At 43.5% G+C, this 21,317-nt stretch overlaps 1 protein-coding gene and 1 pseudogene across 1 annotated transcript; both read right to left on the bottom strand.

The window, feature by feature from the left end:
* Positions 1 to 690: 690 nt before the first annotated feature.
* On the bottom strand, positions 691 to 19,364 carry SH3BGRL2 (SH3 domain binding glutamate rich protein like 2). Its single transcript, XM_069974681.1, has 4 exons — positions 19,069 to 19,364; positions 10,019 to 10,204; positions 3,122 to 3,197; positions 691 to 844 (listed from the first exon to the last, which is right to left on the bottom strand). Exons 1-3 carry the CDS (start codon positions 19,111 to 19,113, stop codon positions 3,132 to 3,134), a joined length of 297 nt encoding a protein of 98 aa, XP_069830782.1. The 5' UTR covers positions 19,114 to 19,364; the 3' UTR covers positions 691 to 844; positions 3,122 to 3,131.
* Positions 11,514 to 11,671, bottom strand: LOC138796091 (U2 spliceosomal RNA; annotated as a pseudogene).
* Positions 19,365 to 21,317: the final 1,953 nt, after the last annotated feature.

The raw sequence follows: 21,317 nt of genomic DNA, 5'->3' as shown, positions 1-21,317 counted from the left end.
TCATGCTTGGGTATCGGGAGCTATACTAGATATTTTGGTCTAAAGCTTTTTTTTTTTAACCCATCTACTGGATTGGAAATAGAAGCTAGATAGGTGAACACTGATCACCAGGTCTGTGGCCCTTAAAGTGACTGTACCACCAGGCCCAGGCTGAAGCACTGAAGGCGGGCCAACCCACCCCCAGTGGGAAAAAAACAGCCCCTCCATGACGTGACTCTATTAGAATCAATGGAACCCTATCATAGAGGGGCTAGGGTTTCCTCCCACTAGGGTGGGTCGGCCGCCTCCAGTGCTTCAGCCTGGGCCTGGTGGTACAGTCACTTTAAGAGTTTAAATGGAGCGGTGACATACGTGTGCTCCATTCAAAGCCTATGGCACAGATGAACAGACCGCAGCACGGAACACGCTTGACCACTGATCCAATCAAACGCGTGCCAACTGCTTGAAACCAGAGTTTCCCATTATTTCAATCAATTAGACTCCGATACATCTAGTACTTATCAAGAATCCAGGGGGATAGGTAAAAAGCTGTAGGCCAGAACACCCAGGAGAAAGGCATTTTGGCAAGAATTTATGGTTTTGAATAAAAAAAAAGAAAGGAGCTGGACATTACAGAAAGAAGAAACCATAGATTATAGGACATGCACAACTTGATATACTATACAAAGCAACCTATTAGGAATGTGCTACTTGTAACTCGAGAACTCCTTTTAGTCCACATTAACTTGTAGAAGAAGAATGATGGATCCAGATTGCACAATATGTGACAGGATGGTATCAAGCTGTACAGGAATTACGTCTCTTTTCTGCCAATCCCATCAACACCTTCCACGGTTTATTCATCCTATGGGAAAGGAGAAATAAGTCAAATGGTAATTTAAGAAAACTGTACTTACAGTTAGAGAAATCACATACATAGGGGGAGATAATATCAAACATGGTGTAAAGTGAAACTGGCCCAGTTGCCCCTAGCAACCAATCAGATTCCACCTTTCATTTTCCAAAGAGTCTGTGAGGAATGAAAGGTGGAATCTGATTGGTTGCTAGGGGCAACTGAGCCAGTTTCACTTTACACCATGTTTGATAAATCCCCCCCATGGTGTCTATAACATCCATGTGGCTACTTTAACCCCTTACCATCCCATACTATGGGAAATATATAGATCTATGTTGTGACGTGACAGTATGTTATAGTAACAGTCCCTGCACCTGCGGAATAACTTATAATAACTTTATACTATACAGCCACCGCCATGCTCTGTCAGGGATCAGGGACAATGCCAGCCCTGGCCATTTGAAGGTATTATCCAGGATTCAGAAAACAAAGATTATGTCTTTTGGACAGTGGTGGAAAAAAAAATAGCTAAAACTAAGCCAAAATGTTTTTAACCCCTTCCCACATATGGGCATAGTTACATCCCATTTGCAAGACAGGTATTAAAGGGAATGTGTCACCTACATTTTCTTTTACTGATTAGAATCACATAATAAATCTTGTTCTTTTATTCCAAATTTGTTACTATTTTCTAACTTTAATTTTTATTTATTCAACTATTTTTACATCGTTATGGGGGCTGCCATATTGCCTGGGCTGTTTTTAACAGCATTTAGTGATATGCTTTACAGAAAGACTCATGGACATAGATGACAATAAACAAACTGTCCTCTTAAGATGAATGTAAAACATCATTGAGTACACTGACCTTTGAATAGGTCATTACACAGGGAGCTGCTATTATCTTGTATTAATTCTATCTAACTACTGGTGTCAATTGACGCTTTAATGAAGTACAGATCACTTTACAGCAGCCTTCTCTTATCACTACAGACAGAACAGGAAGTCTCAGCTTAGTTTTAGACCCAGTGGAGAGAATAAAAACTGCAAAATTTCTGGATTATTTTACAATATAGATAAAAACAAATGTCAGAAAATATTCTTTAAAAAAAATGTTTAAAATAAAAAGTCCTTTTCTGATGACAAATTGCATTTAAAGAGAATCTGTCAGCACTTTTTATGCTTCTGAGGTGCTGACATTGTGAGGATGGTGTGTTAAGTGTGTGTGGTACCTTTCTTTTTTCCGGTAGCTGCTGTACTTGGCCCACAATCTGTTCCATAACTTGCGGCACAAGTGCCAAAAGGAGTGATGGTGCTGCGTTTCCTCCCGCCTCCAACTACTTCCTCCTCCCAGCTTCACGTGAATTTTCATTGCGTGCCAGCTCTGGCCTTCCTGGCGACATCATCTGTAGTTGCGCATGCGCCGTTGATGGCAAAGGCCGCGCGCCTTGTCAGTTCGCGAATGCGCCCTGGCTCTGTGCGTACTCCTGATGAACAATTCGTGCATGCGTTGTAGTGTGTCGGAGCAGCTCAGGGCATGGGCTCCGGCCCTCAGCGTGCTCCGCAAAGAGCCAGGGCGCATGCGCGAACTGACAAGGCCGTGCGCAGCCTTTGCCGTCAACGGCACATGGCAACTACAGATGATGTCGCCAGGAAGGCTGGAGCCGGCACGCAATGAATATTGATGGAAGCTGGGAGGAGGAAGTAGTTGGAGTCGGGACGAAGTGCAGCACAAACGCGGCACCATTACTCCTCTTTGGCACTTGTGCCGCAAGTTACTGAACAGATTGTGGGCAAAGTACAGCAGCTACCGGAAAAAAAAAAAAAAAAGGTACCAAACACACACCATCCTCACAATGTCCATACTCTAAGCAATGCCACAGCTATTGACCTCATTCTGCTGTCATGCATGCTGGAGGAGGTGGGCGGTAGCCAGAAGATACTGCATTGGCTGGGGAGTGAGGCGGGCAGAGGCTGCGTGGGGGAGGTGCTGGAAGTGTTACAGACACACCTCTGTGACCCTGTCAGCCCGGGGATAACGTTTTTTTTTTTTAAAAGGACGATACCAGATTACAGAGCAACGCAAAAGGTACCTACAAACTGTTCGTGTGATCGGAAACAGAAAATTGCATATCTGTGCTGTCAGTTTCCCTTTAAGCCTTATTCACCCTAACCCAACATGACCTTTTTCCCCAACGACCCGCTAGGCATAAGCCTGGTTAATTTATTTGGCTAAGAACATTGTTTACAAGAAAATGACTTAATTCTTTAATTAATTAAACGTACCATCTGTTCTTTATTTTATCCGCAGGAAGGAGCACACTGTATTACTTTCCTTGGCTTCAAAAAAGGCATTATAATCCTATAGAAATAAAAAACAAGCAAGAAAGCATTAACCAATTTAATAAGTTTTAGCTTCGGCTGTCCAGGCATGATGGGAGTTGTAGTTTTGCAACAGCTGGAGGGCCAAGGTTCTCTATCCCTGCTATAGGGGAATACTGTCAGAATATGACACCATTGTGCCTGGACAACAATGTATAATATGGAGAATCATGGTCTTACGTAAAATAAACCTCCACCTTTAAATAAAAAAGAACGAATCAATATAATACCAGTATATGAGCAAGTGTACAGCCTTAAGTAGAAAATCCATGGTATCCATATGGCTAGTATCAGGAAACTCCCTCGACTTATCTGACAACAGGTGCTGAATGTGTGCGTGAAACCTTACCGTACGCTATGAGAGTTTATATCATGACATGTGTCTGTGAAAAGATCTCTGCAAAGCAGGTAGTGTTCTGTACAGTGGATTATAGCTTTTTTGTTTTTGTGTTTTTATTTCTAATATGACTTATACCAAGAAGAAAAAGAGCATGTTAATGGGATACAAAAAAAAAAAAAGTTTTTATATAATAATATAAAACCAAACAAAAAAAATTGGCAAATGAATAACAACATCAAACATATAACACAAAATATGCTGAAAAAAAAATAATAAACACACAAAAAAACAACAACTGAACAGGAACCCTACATACAGCAAAAAAATAAAGGACTCATAAGACCAGTAAAAAAAAAAAAACTTAGACAACGAATATAAGAAAAAAACAGGAGTAGACTACCGACATATGCTAAAAGAATCATAATAAGGGACTAATCCAAAGGAATAGTAATAGTTATTCATTTGTCATCCAATTTTTTTCGTGTGCGGTTTTATATTTTTGAATAAAAACTTTCGTTTTATATCCCATTAACACGCTATCTCTTTTCTTGGTACAAGTCATGTTTCTATAGCGTGGGATTACATTGATTGTGGGAGTCTTTGTAGTTTTTTTTTGTTTTATTTCTAATATTTTACACATTAAAAAAACATAAATTATCTGACAATACATTCCCTTTAAAGAAATGCAACATTTCATAGATTTTTCTTTCTAGCTGTTGCATTTAATACAGTTAAACTGAATTTTAAATTCTTGACTATAATATATAGAAAACGTTGAATTTAGAAGTGAAGGCACTTATTTTAATCATTTACCTCACATTGCTTAGACAGTGGCAAAATACAACAAGGCCTTAGGGCCCTATTCCACCGGACGATTATCATTCAGATTATCGTTCAATCGTTCGAATCTAAACGATAATCATTCGGTTAAAATGCAGTTAACGATTAACGACCGAACGAGAAATCGTTGATCGCTTTATAAGACCTGGACCTATTTTTATCATTGCTCGTTTGCAAAACGTTCGCATTGAATAAGACGTTGTTCGCAGTAGATACGAACACAATAGCAAAGAAATAGCGAAGAAAAAACGATCGCAAATACGATCATAAGTAACGATTATCGTTCCATGGAAATGAGTAAACGTTTTCAGGTCTTTCACAATAGCGGTCGTTTGAGATCGTTAAACATTAACGATTATGCGAACAATAATTGTCCGGTGGAATAGGGCCCTTACAGTCTCAGGTCTGATTTAAAGTTGGTGACAAGGAGGGTGGAAAATGATGATCCTGGTCTCCTACACAGCAGTTTCCTACTACAACATGTCGCTATATAACTAGGCAGGTGTATCATTCAAGGCTTGTAAAAAGACGAATTATGATCCCCTAAATTATTTATGTGATTTTCACAGCAACAATTGTAATAAGCAACAACTAAAAAAATTAAAATTTGGTTACTTTTGTGTGTTTTTTTTTTATTTTATTTTTTTTACATTTTTAACAATTGTCTTAATATTAATATCTGGCTGCAATAGTAGAAAACCTCCAGTGCTTCATGCTGTGCTGGTCACTGGGAATAAACTGGGGCTGTGCACGAGAACTGAGCCGCGGTTCAAAGAAAAAGGACAGTGGCACCGGCATCCCCGTCTATTGATGTAAAAAATAGACTGGCGCCGACACCAGTCTATTGATGTAAAAAATCTTACAACCATGTACCTAATGGTACATTCGCTTTACAGGGAAACTAACAGTATGTAACTGCGGGGTATATAGTTTTTTTTCAAGGGCATGGATTGGCCTCCTGTGCATCCACTGAATGCACAAAATGATAGACAAACCCTTTATACTCTGTTAGTGTTGGGTACTTTGTCTAGTAATAATATAAACAGTCTTCAAATACCACACCTTTACAGTATATTCACACATTCAGGTTTTTAATCACAATAATTGAGCACAAAGCCAGGAATGGATTTGAAGGAGAAATCTCAGTCTTTACAACCTGTTCTCTATTTATAATCTGTTCCTGTCTTTGGCTTCAAAAATTACAATTAAAAACCTGACTGTGTGAACACACCCTAAAAACAAGTGCCACGCCTTACTATTACATTAGCCTAGACATACCACACAATGCTTGTCACAAACTCTTGAGAAATCATTTCAAACTTTTCCTTCTATACTTATTATATTCTGCAACTAACAATGAAGTCAGTGAGTTAGATGGAATGGTATTTTTTTGTTTCAGTTTTACACATTTCTTTCACCAAGGTTTTTTTATGATGAGCAACAGAAAAAAGAAATATGCCATGAAAATGAGTATGGTCTTTATTCCTGAGGATTCCACCAGGAACAAACTGCAGATCAGCCCATGTGAATGTGGTTAATCCTTGTGCAAATCCACAGCACATTAAATTGCTTCAAGGAAAAGTCCGGGAAAACACATAATTACAGTGCGGGCAGGGATAGTGGGAACTTAATAAAGAACCTATACTTACCAGTCCACGGTTGTCACCTTTTCTTGGTAGGTCACGACTTGGCAGGAAAGGGTGGGAGATACCCTGCTTAGCCAGTCAGTGACAGGGCATCCACCAGCTGAGTTGTGATGTAGCGGTGGGGGGGTGAAGAGGTGAGGAATCCCAGCAGGGGTCCAGGAGCAGAATGTGGTGCTGGGAGGGCCTGAGGACTGGTAAGTATGGGTTCTTTATCAGGTTTCCCCCACCCCTGACCCGTACTGAACATTTTTTATCGCTCTGGACCTGCAGAAATCTGAATGTCAGTCTCTGATTTCTGACAAGGATTCTGCAGTAAATACACGTCAGATATGTGAACATACCCTAATGTAAAGTTTTACAAATGGTGACACAAACGTGACAGCCAGCCTATTATTAAAAAGCTATAGGATATACTGGTACTTGCTGCAGCTGAATTGTATGTTTATCTACAAAAAGAAACCCTGAACACCAATGGTGGATAAGCTTACTGCACAATGTGTACTAGAGAGATAAGAGGCCACAATGGGCCCCAGAAAAATAGGTGCTACTTCTGGCATGGGGTTAGTTTCTGTCCATATTTTTCTTGGTTTATTTTCTGCAGTTTAATTATACTACCAAATATATGACTGGTTATTTGTGCTACGAATCTGCCATCCGGCATGTTAAACTTAAAGGGATTGCCCAGGATTAAAAAGACCTGTCCTCTTTTGTCCAAAAGCAACAAAACACTCACTTCAATGTAGCTGACCTACAATACCAGATATTGATTTGATCATGCCTAAAGCATAGATGATTACTTTAGAGAAGACATATGGGGGGGAGATTTATCAAACATGGTGTAAAGTGAAACTGGCTCAGTTGCCCTTAGCAACCAATCAGATTCCACCTCTCATTCCTCATAGACTCTTTGGAAAATGAAAGGTGGAATCTGATTGGTTGCTAGGGGCAACTGGGCCAGTTTCACTTTACACCATGGGGTCTCTGATAGATGTTAGGGTGGGTTTACACTACGGAATCCGGGCGGATCCCTGCCACAGATTCCGTTTCTCGCATCTCTGCCCCTGCCATAGACTCCACTCTGTGGTTGGGCGAATTCTGACATCCGACAAAAGAATTGACATGTCAAGTCTTTCGGTGGATGGCAGTATTCGCCCAACCATAGAATGGAGTCTATGGCATAGAGGGAGATGCGCGCAGGTGCGAGCGACGGAATCTGCGGCGGGTCATCCGTAGTGTGAACCCACCCTTAACGTGGAACCATAGAACTTTTTTTTTTTTAGGGGAGCCAGTGATTACCGTTCATATCAGGGCTGTGGAGTCGGTAAGCCGCAGCTCCGACTCCAACTCCTGAATTTTATCAGGACCGACTCCAACTCCTGCTTCAGGGGAGTTTTTTTTATCACACTGGCTCAGCAGCTTCTCCCTAATGTATTACATGATCCTGGGGCGACTTCTGAAACATACAAAGGAAGCTTCTCCTGTGTGTGCAGTGGATGCAGCCAGTCTCCAGCCTCCATGTCCTGAACAACTCAGAACTAGACTAGATGGAGCAGGTAGTCTTTTCCTGCTGACAGTCTTCTATGTTTCTAACTAAATATTCACCATACTTAAAGGGAACCATTCACCCCGTGGCCCCCGTTAGAAACAGACATACAGTAACATAAAGGTCAATATACTTACCACATCGCTCCCGGTCCCGTCCCGGATCCCGTTGTTGACACGGAGAAATCGCCGATTCTTCTTCTCCCGCCCATTATGGTAATGAGCTGAGATGAGTCCAACGTCCATAGGAAACGACGGACGAGTCCAACTTATTCATGAGGTCCTCTTCTCGTCGCCGCCCATCCACGCCTCCTGGAACTTGATTGACGTCTTCAGTCTTCAGTCTTCTGCCGAATTCCCGCGCAGGCGCCGTTGCGATGGTCTCGTCACCTCTTCTGCGCCTGCGCGGTAAACAGGATACGTGTTCGAGCCAATCGGCGCACGCGCAGTAAACAGTGAAGCTGCGGAGCGGCTTCAATTGTGAACTGCGCATGCGCCGAAAACGACTGTCACGGCGCCTGCGCGGGATCCGGCGAGAAGATAGAAGACGAGGAGGAAGAAGATCCGGCGTCAATCAAGTGTCGGAGGCGGGGAGAAGGCTGGACTTCGGGCCGGCGGCGCTCATTACCATAATGGGCGCGAGAAGAAGAATCAGCGATTTCTCCGTGTCAACAACGGGATCCGGGACGGGACCGGGAGCGATGTGGTAAGTATATTGACCTTTATGTTACTGTATGTCTGTTTCTAACGGGGGCCACGGGGTGAATGGTTCCCTTTAAAGAAACACTGCTAACAATGCCAGATACCTGTAATATAGAGGTCAGTCATACTGATATACAGGGGGTCACACATAGTGTGCACACACACGCACATAGCACGTACACACACACAGCCTGCGGCAGCCATAGCATACACCCACAGCATACACCCACACCCACACAGCCTGCTTCAGCCATAGCGCGCGCACACACAGCCTGCTTCAGCCATAGCACACACACACACACACACACACACAAACACACACACAGCCTGCTTCAGCAATAGCGCACACACACACAGCCTGCTTCAGCCATAGCGCACACACACACACAGCCTGCTTCAGCCATAGCACACACACAGCCTGCTTCAGCCATAGCACGCACACACAGCCTGCTTCAGCCATAGCACAAACAGCTTGCTGCAGCCATAGCGCACACCACACACACACACACACACACACACAAACAGCCTGCTGCAGCCATAGCACACATACACACAGCCTGCTGCAGCCATAAAGCGCACACACACACAGCCTGCTGCAGCCATAGCATACACACACAGCCTACTGCAGCCATAGCACGCATGCGCACACACACACACACACACACACACACTGCAGCCATAGAACACTGAAGAAAAACACACAACCTTCTCCCAGAGAGAAAACACCACACTGAGGACTGAGGTTACTGCTACACTACTTATGTCTTCTCCTCCTCCTCTATATTACACAGGATATCTTTATATTACACTGCTGCTCATATACAGTCATCCAGCATCCAGGAAGAGAACAGCACAGATCTCCCCCCACACAATGGACTCTTCCAGCTCAGAAATAAACTGCCAAATAGTGACCGACAACTTTTCCCTGACCCCCCCTTATCTAATAGGGCCAGTGTCCTATCAGAATGTTGCTCGTAATGTATATTCATGAGCAAAACTTGTAAAATTCATATCAAAATTCAATTCTACATTTTTTAAAGATTTTTTTAAAGCTGGAGTCGGAACATTTTTTTTTCCGACTCCAGCCAAAACTATCTCCAACTCCGACTCCACAGCCCTGGTTCATATGACATATAAATCTTGTACTAAATTCCTCAACTCCCCGTATCTATGATACAGTGAGCTCCATAAAGGTTAAAGGGGTACTTCAGCGAAGATCTTTTTCTTTCAAATCAACTAATTTCAGAAAGTTATAAAAAATTTAAATTTACTTCTATTTAAAAACCTCAAGTCTTCCCATACTTATCAGCTGCTGTATGTCCTGCAGGAAATGTTTTCTTTTCATTCTGACACAGTGCTCTCTGCTGCCACCTCTGTCCATAGCAACAGCAAATCCCCATAGAAAACGTCTCCTGCTCTGGACAGTTCCTGTCATAGACAGAGGTGGCAGCAGAGAGCACTGTGTCAGACTGAAAAGAAAACATTTCCTGCAGGACATACAGCAGCTGATAAGTATGGGAAGACTTGAGGTTTTTTTGTTTTTTTCAAATAGAAGTAAATGACATATCTATATAACTTTCTGAAACCAGCTAATTTGAAAGAAAAAGATGTTCACTGGAGTACCCCTTTAGCCATATCCAAGTCTAGTAGTTTGTACAAGAATAAAATGTTTCCCAAAATAATCTGATAAATTTATATATTTGCAAATATGGAAAATCAGTGAGCGCTCACCCCACAATAAGTGTCATCATTAAATATCTGTGGAGGTAGCGGGTTCCCTTGTTCCGGCCACTTATCCTTAGGAATGTTTTTGTACATCCACTGCTTCTGCTCTTCTGACATGGTGATATCCACTATTTCACAGTCAATATTGTGGGCTTCCAGGTATTGCAATAATTCCTGCTGCTGCTTTTTTATCTGTGGAATCAGAAGAGAATTACATTAGCCAGTTTACAATGGGCTCATTACCCCCCAAATATTGCAAAAAAACAAACAAAACATTTTTAATTGCAACAACAAGAAGGAAAAGTGGTAGAACTATGAAATAACAGGATCAATAGACAGCAAATAATAGAAAATGGAACCAAAATATTCACAACGTCTCAAGTTATTCAGCACCAAATATAAGCACCATGCGCAGAAGTACACACACTTAAAGGTCTTGGCATGATATCAAAAAGCTATTACCATATTTTCCGGCGTATAAGACGACTTTTTACCCCGAAAAATCCTCTTAGAAGTCGGGGGTCGTCTTATACACCGGATATGGTCACCCCATACGGTGGGGGGAGTTAAAAAATGGCCGCATCCCCACAGTATGGGGTGACCACTAAAAAAACCCCAAAAAAACAATTAACTCACCTGTTCCTGGCCTCCGCGCGCCTCCTGGCCCATTCCCGGCACAGGCAGTTCGACGCACACTCACTGTGCCGGGGAAGGCAAAGCTCTCCTGAGCAGCAGAGCCAGCTTCGGGAGAATGATGGAGGCTCTGGAAGTACCCGAAGCCTCTGTCATTCTTCTAAAGCTCTCCCGGCAGCCAAGCTTCTCCGATGAGACGCTCTGCTGCTCGGGAGAGCTCCGGGGATCCCCTGTGCAGTCAGTGTACGTCACACTGCCTGCGCCGGGAACGGGACAGAAGGGGTGCGGAGGCCGGGAACGGGTCACAGGTGAGTTAACCGTTTTTCGCCGGGCTGCGATCAGGCAGGGGTTAACATTTTCCGGAGTATAAGGCGAACCCCTGACAATCTTCTTGAAAGTCAGGGGCCGCCTTATATGCCGGAAAATACGGTATTTATTGTCTGCAGGATCTTGTTCATGCAAATAATCAAGATCGGCTGCAGCTCCCTTGTTGACCTCCTAGATGACGTCCCAGATTTGCTGAATAGGAGACAAGTCTGCAGGCCATAGCAGTAGATTGAGCCATGTAGACGGCTCACAGTAGCACGAGAAACATCCTGTATAGAACCGTGTTGAAAACTGCTCCTGGGACTCTTTGGTGAGAAGGCCGTAGCACTGGATCTACTTTCAAATCAACATAACAATGAGCCAATTATTATAGAATCTCTGAATATTAGGAATGAGGGTCTGTCCAGCACGTTACTTATTTCTTGCAGAACTCTGGGACAAATGCCACCTGGGCCCGGTAATTTGTGCATTTTGAATATTTTGTGGACAGCACTGCACTATTTTTACATTATTTATTCTTTAGTCTATAATTTATTTATTTTTTTCGTGCACCGAACCTTGAAGCAATGCCTGGAGGTGACAGAACAACTCCTTTTCCATCTCCCTGTTCTAAAAATCCATTTAATATATGGTTCCCTGATAATAAACCGATAAGAACAGATGCTATACTTGATCTTATCCAAAAGGCCTATAATTTTTTTAATGCTTCCCCACTACTAGAGATGATCGAACAGCACTGATGTTCAGGTTCGTATGAACTGGAACCATCGGTATTTGACTCCAGCAGTCTTCCGGTTCCGTGGGGAAGGTGGAGACAGGCCGAGTCCCGCCTGGAAAAGAGGAATACAACCTATGGCCCAGGCTGTATTCCTGTTTTCCAGGTGGGACTCCACCTTCCCCACGGAACGGGAAGTATGTAAGGGAAAACAATGCAAATACAGGTAGAACATATAAAATCTATGCAAATGTTCTTGTTCAGATCCCAACCCAATGCTACAAGGCCACTGTGCTAATCTCTGAATCACCAACTAGACACGTTTGCATCAGTATGTGTGTATGCAAAAAAAAAAAAAAAAAAAAAGGAGATATATATCTCTATCTCCATCCCCTGGAACTGATGAAGCGTGGAAACGTGAAACAGCTGTCTGCTGAGGGTGTACAGCGTCCTCGCCGCCTGCTAATAATGTTTTGAAAAGATTAAACAATAAAGTACACAGCACGTAATGGTGAGTGCCCTCGCATTATTTCTCACTTTCTGAAGATATATATATATATATATATATTATAGCGCAATTATTAGGAAGCTATCCTTCCATTAAATAGTGCAGATAACCAAAAATGATTCCCAATAGCCGTGCTCTGCTGGAAAAGCCCTGAAAAACCCAGCAGGGGGTAGGCAAAACTCAAACATTACATAGAACAACTTTCAGCTCAAGGGAGGTTTATCGCATTCAAAAAAGTTAAACAATAGACCTCAGCAACCAATACATTCAAGCTCTCAAAGAGCCATTTTTTTTACCCACGTTGCCTTTGAACCACTTTCGATAACTTTTCTCCGATGACTGAACCCAGCTAAAATAGTCTATATGTTACGTTACGACAAAATGTCCAAAGATAATAGCGTGGTGTCCATAAACTCAGGCTCCTGATAGCTAAACAAAATGGTGTGTTTACACAGACAGATTTATCTGACAGATCTTTGAAGCCAAAACCAGGAACAGACTATAAACAGGGATCAGGTTATAAAGGAAAGATTGGGATCTATCCTCTTTATAAATCCATTTCTGGCTTTGGCTTCCAAAATCTGTCAGATAAATCTTTAAACGCACTCTAATGGGGGAGATTTATCAAACATGGTGTAAAGTGAAACTGGCTCAGTTGCCCCTAGCAACCAATCAGATTCCTCCTTTCATTCCTCACAGACTCTTTGGAAAATGAAAGGTGGAATCTGATTGGTTGCTAGGGGCAACTGAGCCAGTTTCACTTTACACCATGTTTGATAAATCTCACCCAATGATAATAGCGATTATAGATAAAAAATTCTCTATAACGATTGATCTTTAGTAATAACAAGCCATTTTGTAGTGAACGATTCTGAGGTTATTACTTTCACCGATTAAAGTTATGAACGATCGTTTTTACGTCGTTCCACGGTCGCTAATCGTTCCTCAGGGCGACCCACACAACACGTTTTATCGGCAAATGACTTATTACACGAACAATCGATAACTACCAACGATAATTTTTCAACATGTTGAAAGACAAAATTGAACGATTTTTTGTTCTTCATTTGATTGTTGGGCGTTATTTCATGGACAGATTATCGTTCATTTTTGATCGTTATAGCGAATTTTTAAACGCTAATCGCTCTGTGTAATAGGGCCTATTTATATAGTGCCTTCATATTCTGCAGCGCTGTACACAGCTTGTTATCACTGAGATTGGACCCTGTCCCCTTTAGGACTCACTCAGTCTTGCTAAAGACACTATGGCGAAAGACGACAGACACCATAGCAGGTCAAAGGGGACTGTTAGGGTACTATTACACGGAACGATAATCAGCCCGATTCGGCCGATTTATGTAATATTTATGTAATAAATACAACGATCAGCCGATGACAACGATCATCGGCTGATCATTGATATAGGTTCTGACCTGTTTTTGTCGGGCGCCGACCGTGCACCGCTACGTGTAATAGCGGTGCGCGTCCGTCGACTGACGATATGCATTACCTATCCACGTTCCAAGGCTGCGACTGCGGTCTTCTTCCGGTCCCGCTCGCTCTAGCTTCATAGCGGCCTGTCAGCTGAAAGGCCGCTTGGCCAATCACAGGCCGCGGCGGTCCCAGCTTGTGATTGGCTGAGCGGCCTGTCAGCTGACAGGCCACTCTGAAGCTAAAGCGCACAGGACCTGTGGAAAAGCGGACCGCAGAAGCAGCCCTGGAGAGTGGATAGGTAATTTATGTAGTTTAAACAAGGGCTGCAAGGACATCGGTAACGATGTCCCTGCAGCCCTTATTAAACGATTATTGGGCCGTGTCATAGGCCCAGTAAACGAGCGACAATCTAACAGATCGGCGCTCGTTTACAGGTATTATCGGGTCCCCTTCGGCCCGTGTAATAGTACCCTTAGTCAACGCAGGATTCACTGTACTCATGTTGTTCTCAATAAAGAGGGGTATCACATGCTTCTCTGGCTGTGGCTCATCTCCCTGAGAACAAAATGATGAGGCAGCTGAAATTAAACAAATGCCCATGATATTCTCCTCCCCAATCAACCTCTGTTTTTTGGCAGTTGGGAGGTTCGTCTGACATATGTCTAACGGTGAGTTTACACAGAGAGATTATTTGACAGATTTTTGAAGCCAAAGCCAGGAATGGATTTTAAAAGAGGAGTCTTTCCTTTATGACCTGTTCCCTGTTTATAGTCTGTTCCTGGCTTTGGCTTCAAAAATCTGTCAGATAAATCTCTCTGTATAAACACACCACAAAATACGGCTTATGCTTCAGGTGTTGCAAAAAAAAAAATTGCACCAAAATGATGCGGGGAAAAAAAAAAAAAAAAAAAAAAATGTAGTGGAGAGTCACGATACCAATAAAAGCATAACTAATACAATTTTGAATGATCAGTAAAACCCAGCAAGGTACACTGACATCACTGCAGGCAAATGAAAGCTCAGCTGTCTCTGGCTGCTTCCTCCCAAGCAGGACATGAATGATAAGCAATTCATCATACACTCCCACAATAAGCACAGCCACACAGAACAAACACCCATACTGCACCGTCATCTGCAAGACATTACAGACAAAGCACTGGGTATGAGAACAATTTCCCAGACCTCATGTGCACAAGGACGATACTTTACTGGTTTGGCTTTAACCTGTGTTAAATACAAAACCTATTAAGGTGGGTTCCCACTCAGGTTTTAGAACACAGGTTGTGAAGCCAAAACCAGGAATACCTTTAAAATGAGGAAACGTTTCCTTTATAAATGCCCCTCACGTATGATCCAGTCCTGGCTTCAGCTTCAAAAATGTAACCAAAAAACCTAAACATGACAACATAACCCTATAGTATTTGGAAAAATTAACCTAACATTTACTTAAAGGGGTACTCCAGCGTGGGGGCTGTTTTTGGATCTGGCCGGGGAGGAGGTGGCTGAGAGAAAAGACGTCCACTCACCTCCCCGGTTCCAGCAGCGGGTCCCGTATCGCCGAGCTCCGGTCCCCGGCCGCTTCCTGGTGTCTGACGCGGTCTCGAGCGTGTCTGACTGGCTGAGCGGACTTGAGACGTCACGACTCGAGCCCGCGTCAGACACCAGGAAGTGGCCGGGAACCTGGGACCGGAGCACCGCGATACGGACCCGCTGCTGGAACCGGGGAGGTGAGTGGACGTCTTTTCTCTCAGCCACCTCCTCCCGGCCACATCCAAAAATAGCCCCCACACTGGAGTAGCCCCCACACTGGAGTACCCCTTTAATGGAGAAGTCCGGCAATTTGAACTATTTTTTTTTTTATTTGTCAGGAGAGGGGGGTGGGGGATGGCGACACATAAAGACACAACCCACCTCTCCCATGCCGGGCTCTGGGATCTCCTGAACAGCCAATGTCATGACCCGGTTGATGGACTGCCCGCTCAGCCAGTCAGTGACTGAGACGGGACACCAATGCTGAGTGCGCAATCCATCAGCCGGGAAACCTCAGTTGCACCCCAGAAAGGCCGAATGCAAATGGCAACACAGAATAAATGTGCCAAAACAGACAATTATCTGCCAAATCAGTTATACTTACCAGTCCAGGCTCCCTCAGTGTCCTCCTTCTGCCTTTTCCTCATGTTCCCTGCTCTCTGCTGACACTTCTGGTCTCATCTTCTTAGGCACAGGCCACTCAGCCAATCACTGGCCATGGGACTGTCCTGTCTCAATCAGTGATTGGCTGAAGAGGCAAGGCCAGAAGTGTCAGGGAAAAGGCAGAACAACACTGGGGAGCCTATGTAAGTATACATATTAATTATTTTTCATGTAAAAGCAAGGGTTGCATGGACATCACTAATATCTGTGCAGCTCTCTCGAACGCTTATGAAGGCTCGGTAAGTGAGCACCAATCAAGAAGATCATTGCTCACTTATACTGCAGTGGCCCATAGGGCCCATACAGTTACAGATGTCTGAAGCAGACCCTTTACATGTTCATACACCGTCTTCTTTGGGCCATTTGATAGCAGTCTTTAAGGACAGGCGGCATTTTGAGGCCGAATAACGGACATTATTTCATAATGGTGGCCGTTATTTTGTACAATCATACCCGTTATTATGAAATAACAGCCGTTATTTAGCCTTAAGATGACGACCATCAAACGACCAAAAAAAGATGGTGTATAAACATAACACCAAAACATGACACGAACAGGGCTTTGGGCCGTGCTTCTGCATCGGACAGATGGACGTTGGTGTGTGTCAGGCTTCACAAAATTATAGTGAGGTCTTTAAAGGTGTACAGACATTAGTTCCCAGCAGTCTTCACTGTTTGTAAATCCTTATCATTGTATCTTCCATGTCACATGTCACTGAGCGGAATACACCGGCCCATAAAATGGTGTCTATGGAGCGAGCGGACAGCCGACGGAATTCCGCGGATATTATCTGCGAGAATTCCTCAGTATGAACCCACCCTAATACTGACATAGCACAGTGATCAGGGAATCTATACTGAGCCATGACAGAACTAGGAATACAGCAGATAAGGAGCGTCTCACCTAGCTGCTTCTCTACACAGGAATTTCTTTCATGCTGAGCTTTACGCCAGTGACTACATTCCTCGCATACACCAGTGACCCAGAGGAGAGAAACCACCTGCCTGATACGGTGTCGCTCTTCCTCATGCTGCTAAAGCAGCTCGGACCCATCCAGGCATGGACTCCGCCGGAGCTACGACCCATCCAGGCATGGACTCCGCCGGAGCTACGACCCATCCAGGCATGGACTCTGCCGGAGCTACGACCCATCCAGGCATGGACTCCGCCGGAGCTCCTACCCATCCAGGCATGGACTCCGCCGGAGCTCTGACCCATCTTATATCTGCCACCAAGATGTTAACAGTAGATCATTTAAAGGGGTGTTTCAAGCAAAACAAAAAATTTGCTCTTGGGCCAGAGGTTATATAAAAATGAGGAGGTAAGTATAGCGGGGTTATTATTTTTACTCAACAATTTTTTTTCCCCTGGACAAGCCCTTCAAGTCTGTCGATTTCTAAAAGCCGGCAGCAGGCAGGGGGTAAATGGATTAAAAGTACTAACTTACCTCTCCCCGTGACCGACCCCTGCAGGACCCCCACCAGGCTACAGGATCTCTGGGGTGTCCATGTCACAATCCGGGTGATGGACTGGTCGCTCAGCCAATCAGTGACTGGTGCAGGACTCCACTCCTGTCCTGATTGGCTGAGCAGTCAGTCCATCAGCCTGGGCAGGTCCTCCTGCCCCAAGTCGTGACAGCATCACTTCTTACATCTGGCAGGGGTCCTGTGTGGTCACGGGGAAAGGTAAGTTCCTACTTGTAATCAATTTCCCCCATGCCGGCTGTCGGCTTTTAGAAATCACTGGACTTCTCCTTTAAGTCCTTTTAAAGAGTTTATCAGGTCTTTAGGAACTGATGGCCTGTTCCCTGGATAGGATTGAATATTACATAGGTGGTGGTGGTGGTGGTCTGCCTTTCAGTATCCCTAACTGATTGTTTCAAGGGGTTAATGGGGGGGGGGGGGGGGGGTCCCATCCCCGCAATCAGCTTATCATCCCCAATGGGCCCCTTTAAGGTGACATGTATAATACACAGCAGGGAAAGATTATTAATAGATGATTGTGACTGTGGTTTTATAAAGAAAAATAAAATAAACGTTGCGCCACCTGAGCTGTAAGGGAACCTGTTGGACAGGTCTGACCTGCTATATACTGAGCTGCTGCACATACATCTCTGTACGGTGTATTTTCATACAAGACCCCATGTGTTCTGCATACAATACTATAGTGATGTATACTGTATACAGTAGGGGTAGGGAACCTTGGCATAATGGGAGTTGTAGTTTTGCAACAGGTGGAGGGCCAAGGTTCTCAATCCTTGCTGTATACACTACAGTAGTGATGTATACTGTATACCATCCAATAGTCATGTATACTATACACCATACTATAGTGATACACGCTGTATACAATACAATAGCGATACACAATGTATACCATACAATAGTCATGTGTACTGTATACCACGCAATAGTCATGTATATCATACAATAGCGATACACACTGTATACAATAGTCATGCATACTGTATACAGCAGGGGTAGGGAATCTTGGCCCTCCAGCTGCTGCAAAACTACAACTCCCATCATGCATGGACAGCCAAAGCTAAAGCTTTGGCTGTCCAAGCATGATGGGAGTAGTAGTCTGGGAACAGCTGGAGAGCCAAGGTTCCCTACCCCTGCTGTATACACTATAATAATGATGCATACTGTATACAATAGTAATACACACTGTATACAATACAATAGTGATACACACGATATACATAAGGGATGCATACTGTATACAATATAATAGTGATACTATATACATAAAGGATGTATACTGTATACAATATAATAGTGATACACACTATATACATAAGGGATACACACTATATACATAAGAGATGTATACTGTATACAATACAATAGTGATGCACACTATATACATAAGGGATGCACTATATATATATATTTCACACTGTATATAATACAATAGTGATACACACTGTATATATATATATATATATATATATATATATATATATATATATATATATAAATAAGGGATGCATACTGTACACACTACATAAGGGATGATATGTTAAAGTGAACAACTCAACTTGTTAAAGTGGAAATGAAGCCAATGGGGCAGTTGTTGCAGATATAGTGGGGTCATCCATGTGTACACTGAGGTCAGGGGTCACCTGCCTGGATCCCCCTATCACACACACATATCCAGCATCAGGTCTCATTCATCCCAGTGCGCTGAAGTAGTAGTAGAGCAGCAGTCGGTGCCGGGAGCCCTCCGGAGCCGTCACTCACCGTGGTGGAGCAGGAGGAGGATGCGGTGTACACGCGGGTCACCATCTTCACTTGTTACTCCTCGCGATGTGACGCGGATCTCCTCCCGGGATCACTCCGGATTACACGGTGAGGACACGGGGGTGAGTGTCCCTAATACACCGGCCGACACTCCGCTCAGCTGCCTCCCACTGCACCGCCCAGACCGGGGAGGAGGAGCCGGCCAAAGGGCGCTGGGCTAGGCACATGACGGCACATTGCTGCCCTACCTAACACTGAGGGAACCGCACAGCTCAGAAAACGAGCGCCTAGCCGTGCGATAGTCACAAAACGCAGATACGTGCAGCTCATTATATAATTCAACCATGGCGCTTTAACACCTCGTCATACATGAGTATATAGCGCCACCTTCTGGACACCTACTGCATTACATCGTATTGTGGCCTGCAAAACTGCAGGATCACCACGAGGGGGCAGCACACACAGCTTTCGCATTTTGCACATGCAACAAATAGGTGCAGCCTCTCTGGTGATGAAATAATAAAGAGAGTCTGTACTGGGTCATGTCCACGCTGTTATTTCAATCAGAATCCACGCAGATTTTCATGTGTATTCTGCCTGGAATTGACTTTTATTGATTTCTTGAGGATTTTCTCAGCAGTGTAGTAATTACAGCACCTAAATTCCAAATTCCATCAGGACAATTGGCGTTTTACTTCTTGAGGCTAATAGTCCTTTTACACGGAACGATTTATCGTTCGAATTTGCACGATAACGATCAAATTCAAACGATAATCGTACGTGTAAACGCAGCGAACGATCAAACGACAAGCGAGAAATCGTTCATTTTGATCTTCCAACACGTTCACAAATCATCGTTGATCGTTCGCAAAAAATTCGCAGATCGTTCAGTGTAAAGAGTCTTTGAACGATTTCACCTATGTGTGAGATAGGCTTAAACGATCGCAAAACGATCGCATAGCGAATTTTCCGTACGATGTATCATTCCATCTAAACGCTGATCGTTATAAAAAAAAACATTGTTCATTCAAAATCGTTAATTGTGCGATCAGGCGAATTATCGCTCCGTGTAAAAGTACCATAAATCTGAAAGGAAACATCCCATTTAGGCGAGGTCCACGCCTTTTATTTTGGTCAGTATTTCTGTCAGTATTTGTAGCCTTAGGGCCCTATTACACGGGGCGATTAATCTGCGAAAAATCGTTAAATCGTTCAAATTTAAACGATAATCGCTCTGTGTAATTGCATACAACGATCAAAAAATCGTTTGTATGTTGTTGATCGTTGATATAAATCTGAACCTAAATTTATCGTTAATTGTTCGCTAATCGTTTGCTGTAATTCCACGTTCGTTCGCTCAAGTTCCGCATTTTTTCACTAATCGTTCAGTGTAATTGCACATTGTTCATTGTTTTGCTGGGATCAGAAGGAATAAACGATCATAGTAACGATCGCAGTAACGATTATTGTTCTGTGTTATGCTACGTTTACACGGAACGATAATTCGCCTGATCGTACGAATAACGATTTCTAAGTAACAATGTGTTTTTCATAACGATCAGCGTTTAGACGGTACGCTATATCGTACGGAAAATTCATTTTGCGATCGCTCAAGCCTATCTGACACATAGGGTAAATCGGTGAACGACTGTTCACACGGAACGATCTGCGAATTTTTGGCGAATGATCAACGATCATTTGAGAACTTGTTGAAAGATCAAAATGAACGATTTATCGCTCGTCGCTTGATCGTTCGCAGCGTTTACACGTACGATTATCGTTATCGTGCGAATTTGCACAATAATTGTTCCGTGTAAACGCAGCATAAGGGTCCATTTACACAGAAAGATTATCTGCCAAAGATTTGAGGCCAAAGCCAGGAATGGATTTAAAAAAAAAAGAGAAATCTCAGTCTTTCCTTTATGACCTGTTCACTGTTTATTGTCTGTTCCTGGCTTTGGTTTTAAATCCTTGTCAGATAATCTTTCTGGGTAAATGGACCCTTATACGGTGATCGATTTCAGGTTAACGATAAACAATCTAATTTGCAATCGTTTATCGTTAGTGGTTAATTGTTAAAAATCGCTCAGTGTAATAGGGCCCTTAGGGTGACTTTACACTTACCTTATCCGCAGCAGATTTTCATTCCGCTGCAGATATGTGACCCTTCCCCTTTAACCCCCGGCCGCCCGCACCCCTGGCCCGGACCATACATTACCTGCTCGGTGCCGCGGCTGTGTGTGAGGCTC

Source organism: Dendropsophus ebraccatus, chromosome 6, assembly GCF_027789765.1.
Source record: "Dendropsophus ebraccatus isolate aDenEbr1 chromosome 6, aDenEbr1.pat, whole genome shotgun sequence".
NCBI lineage: Eukaryota > Metazoa > Chordata > Amphibia > Anura > Hylidae > Dendropsophus > Dendropsophus ebraccatus.
The sequence above is the reverse complement of the archived record's forward strand: the minus strand, read 5'-3'. Positions and strand labels throughout refer to the sequence as shown.

Coding starts and splice junctions, on each gene's coding strand:
- SH3BGRL2 (XM_069974681.1), bottom strand. CDS start 19,113: ATGGTGACCCGCGTGTACACCGCATCCTCCTCCTGCTCCACCACG. Junction 10,205..19,068: donor CCTCCTCCTGCTCCACCACG/GTGAGTGACGGC, acceptor CTGATTCCACAG/ATAAAAAAGCAGCAGCAGGA. Junction 3,198..10,018: donor ATGATGACACTTATTGTGGG/GTGAGCGCTCAC, acceptor TTATTTCTATAG/GATTATAATGCCTTTTTTGA.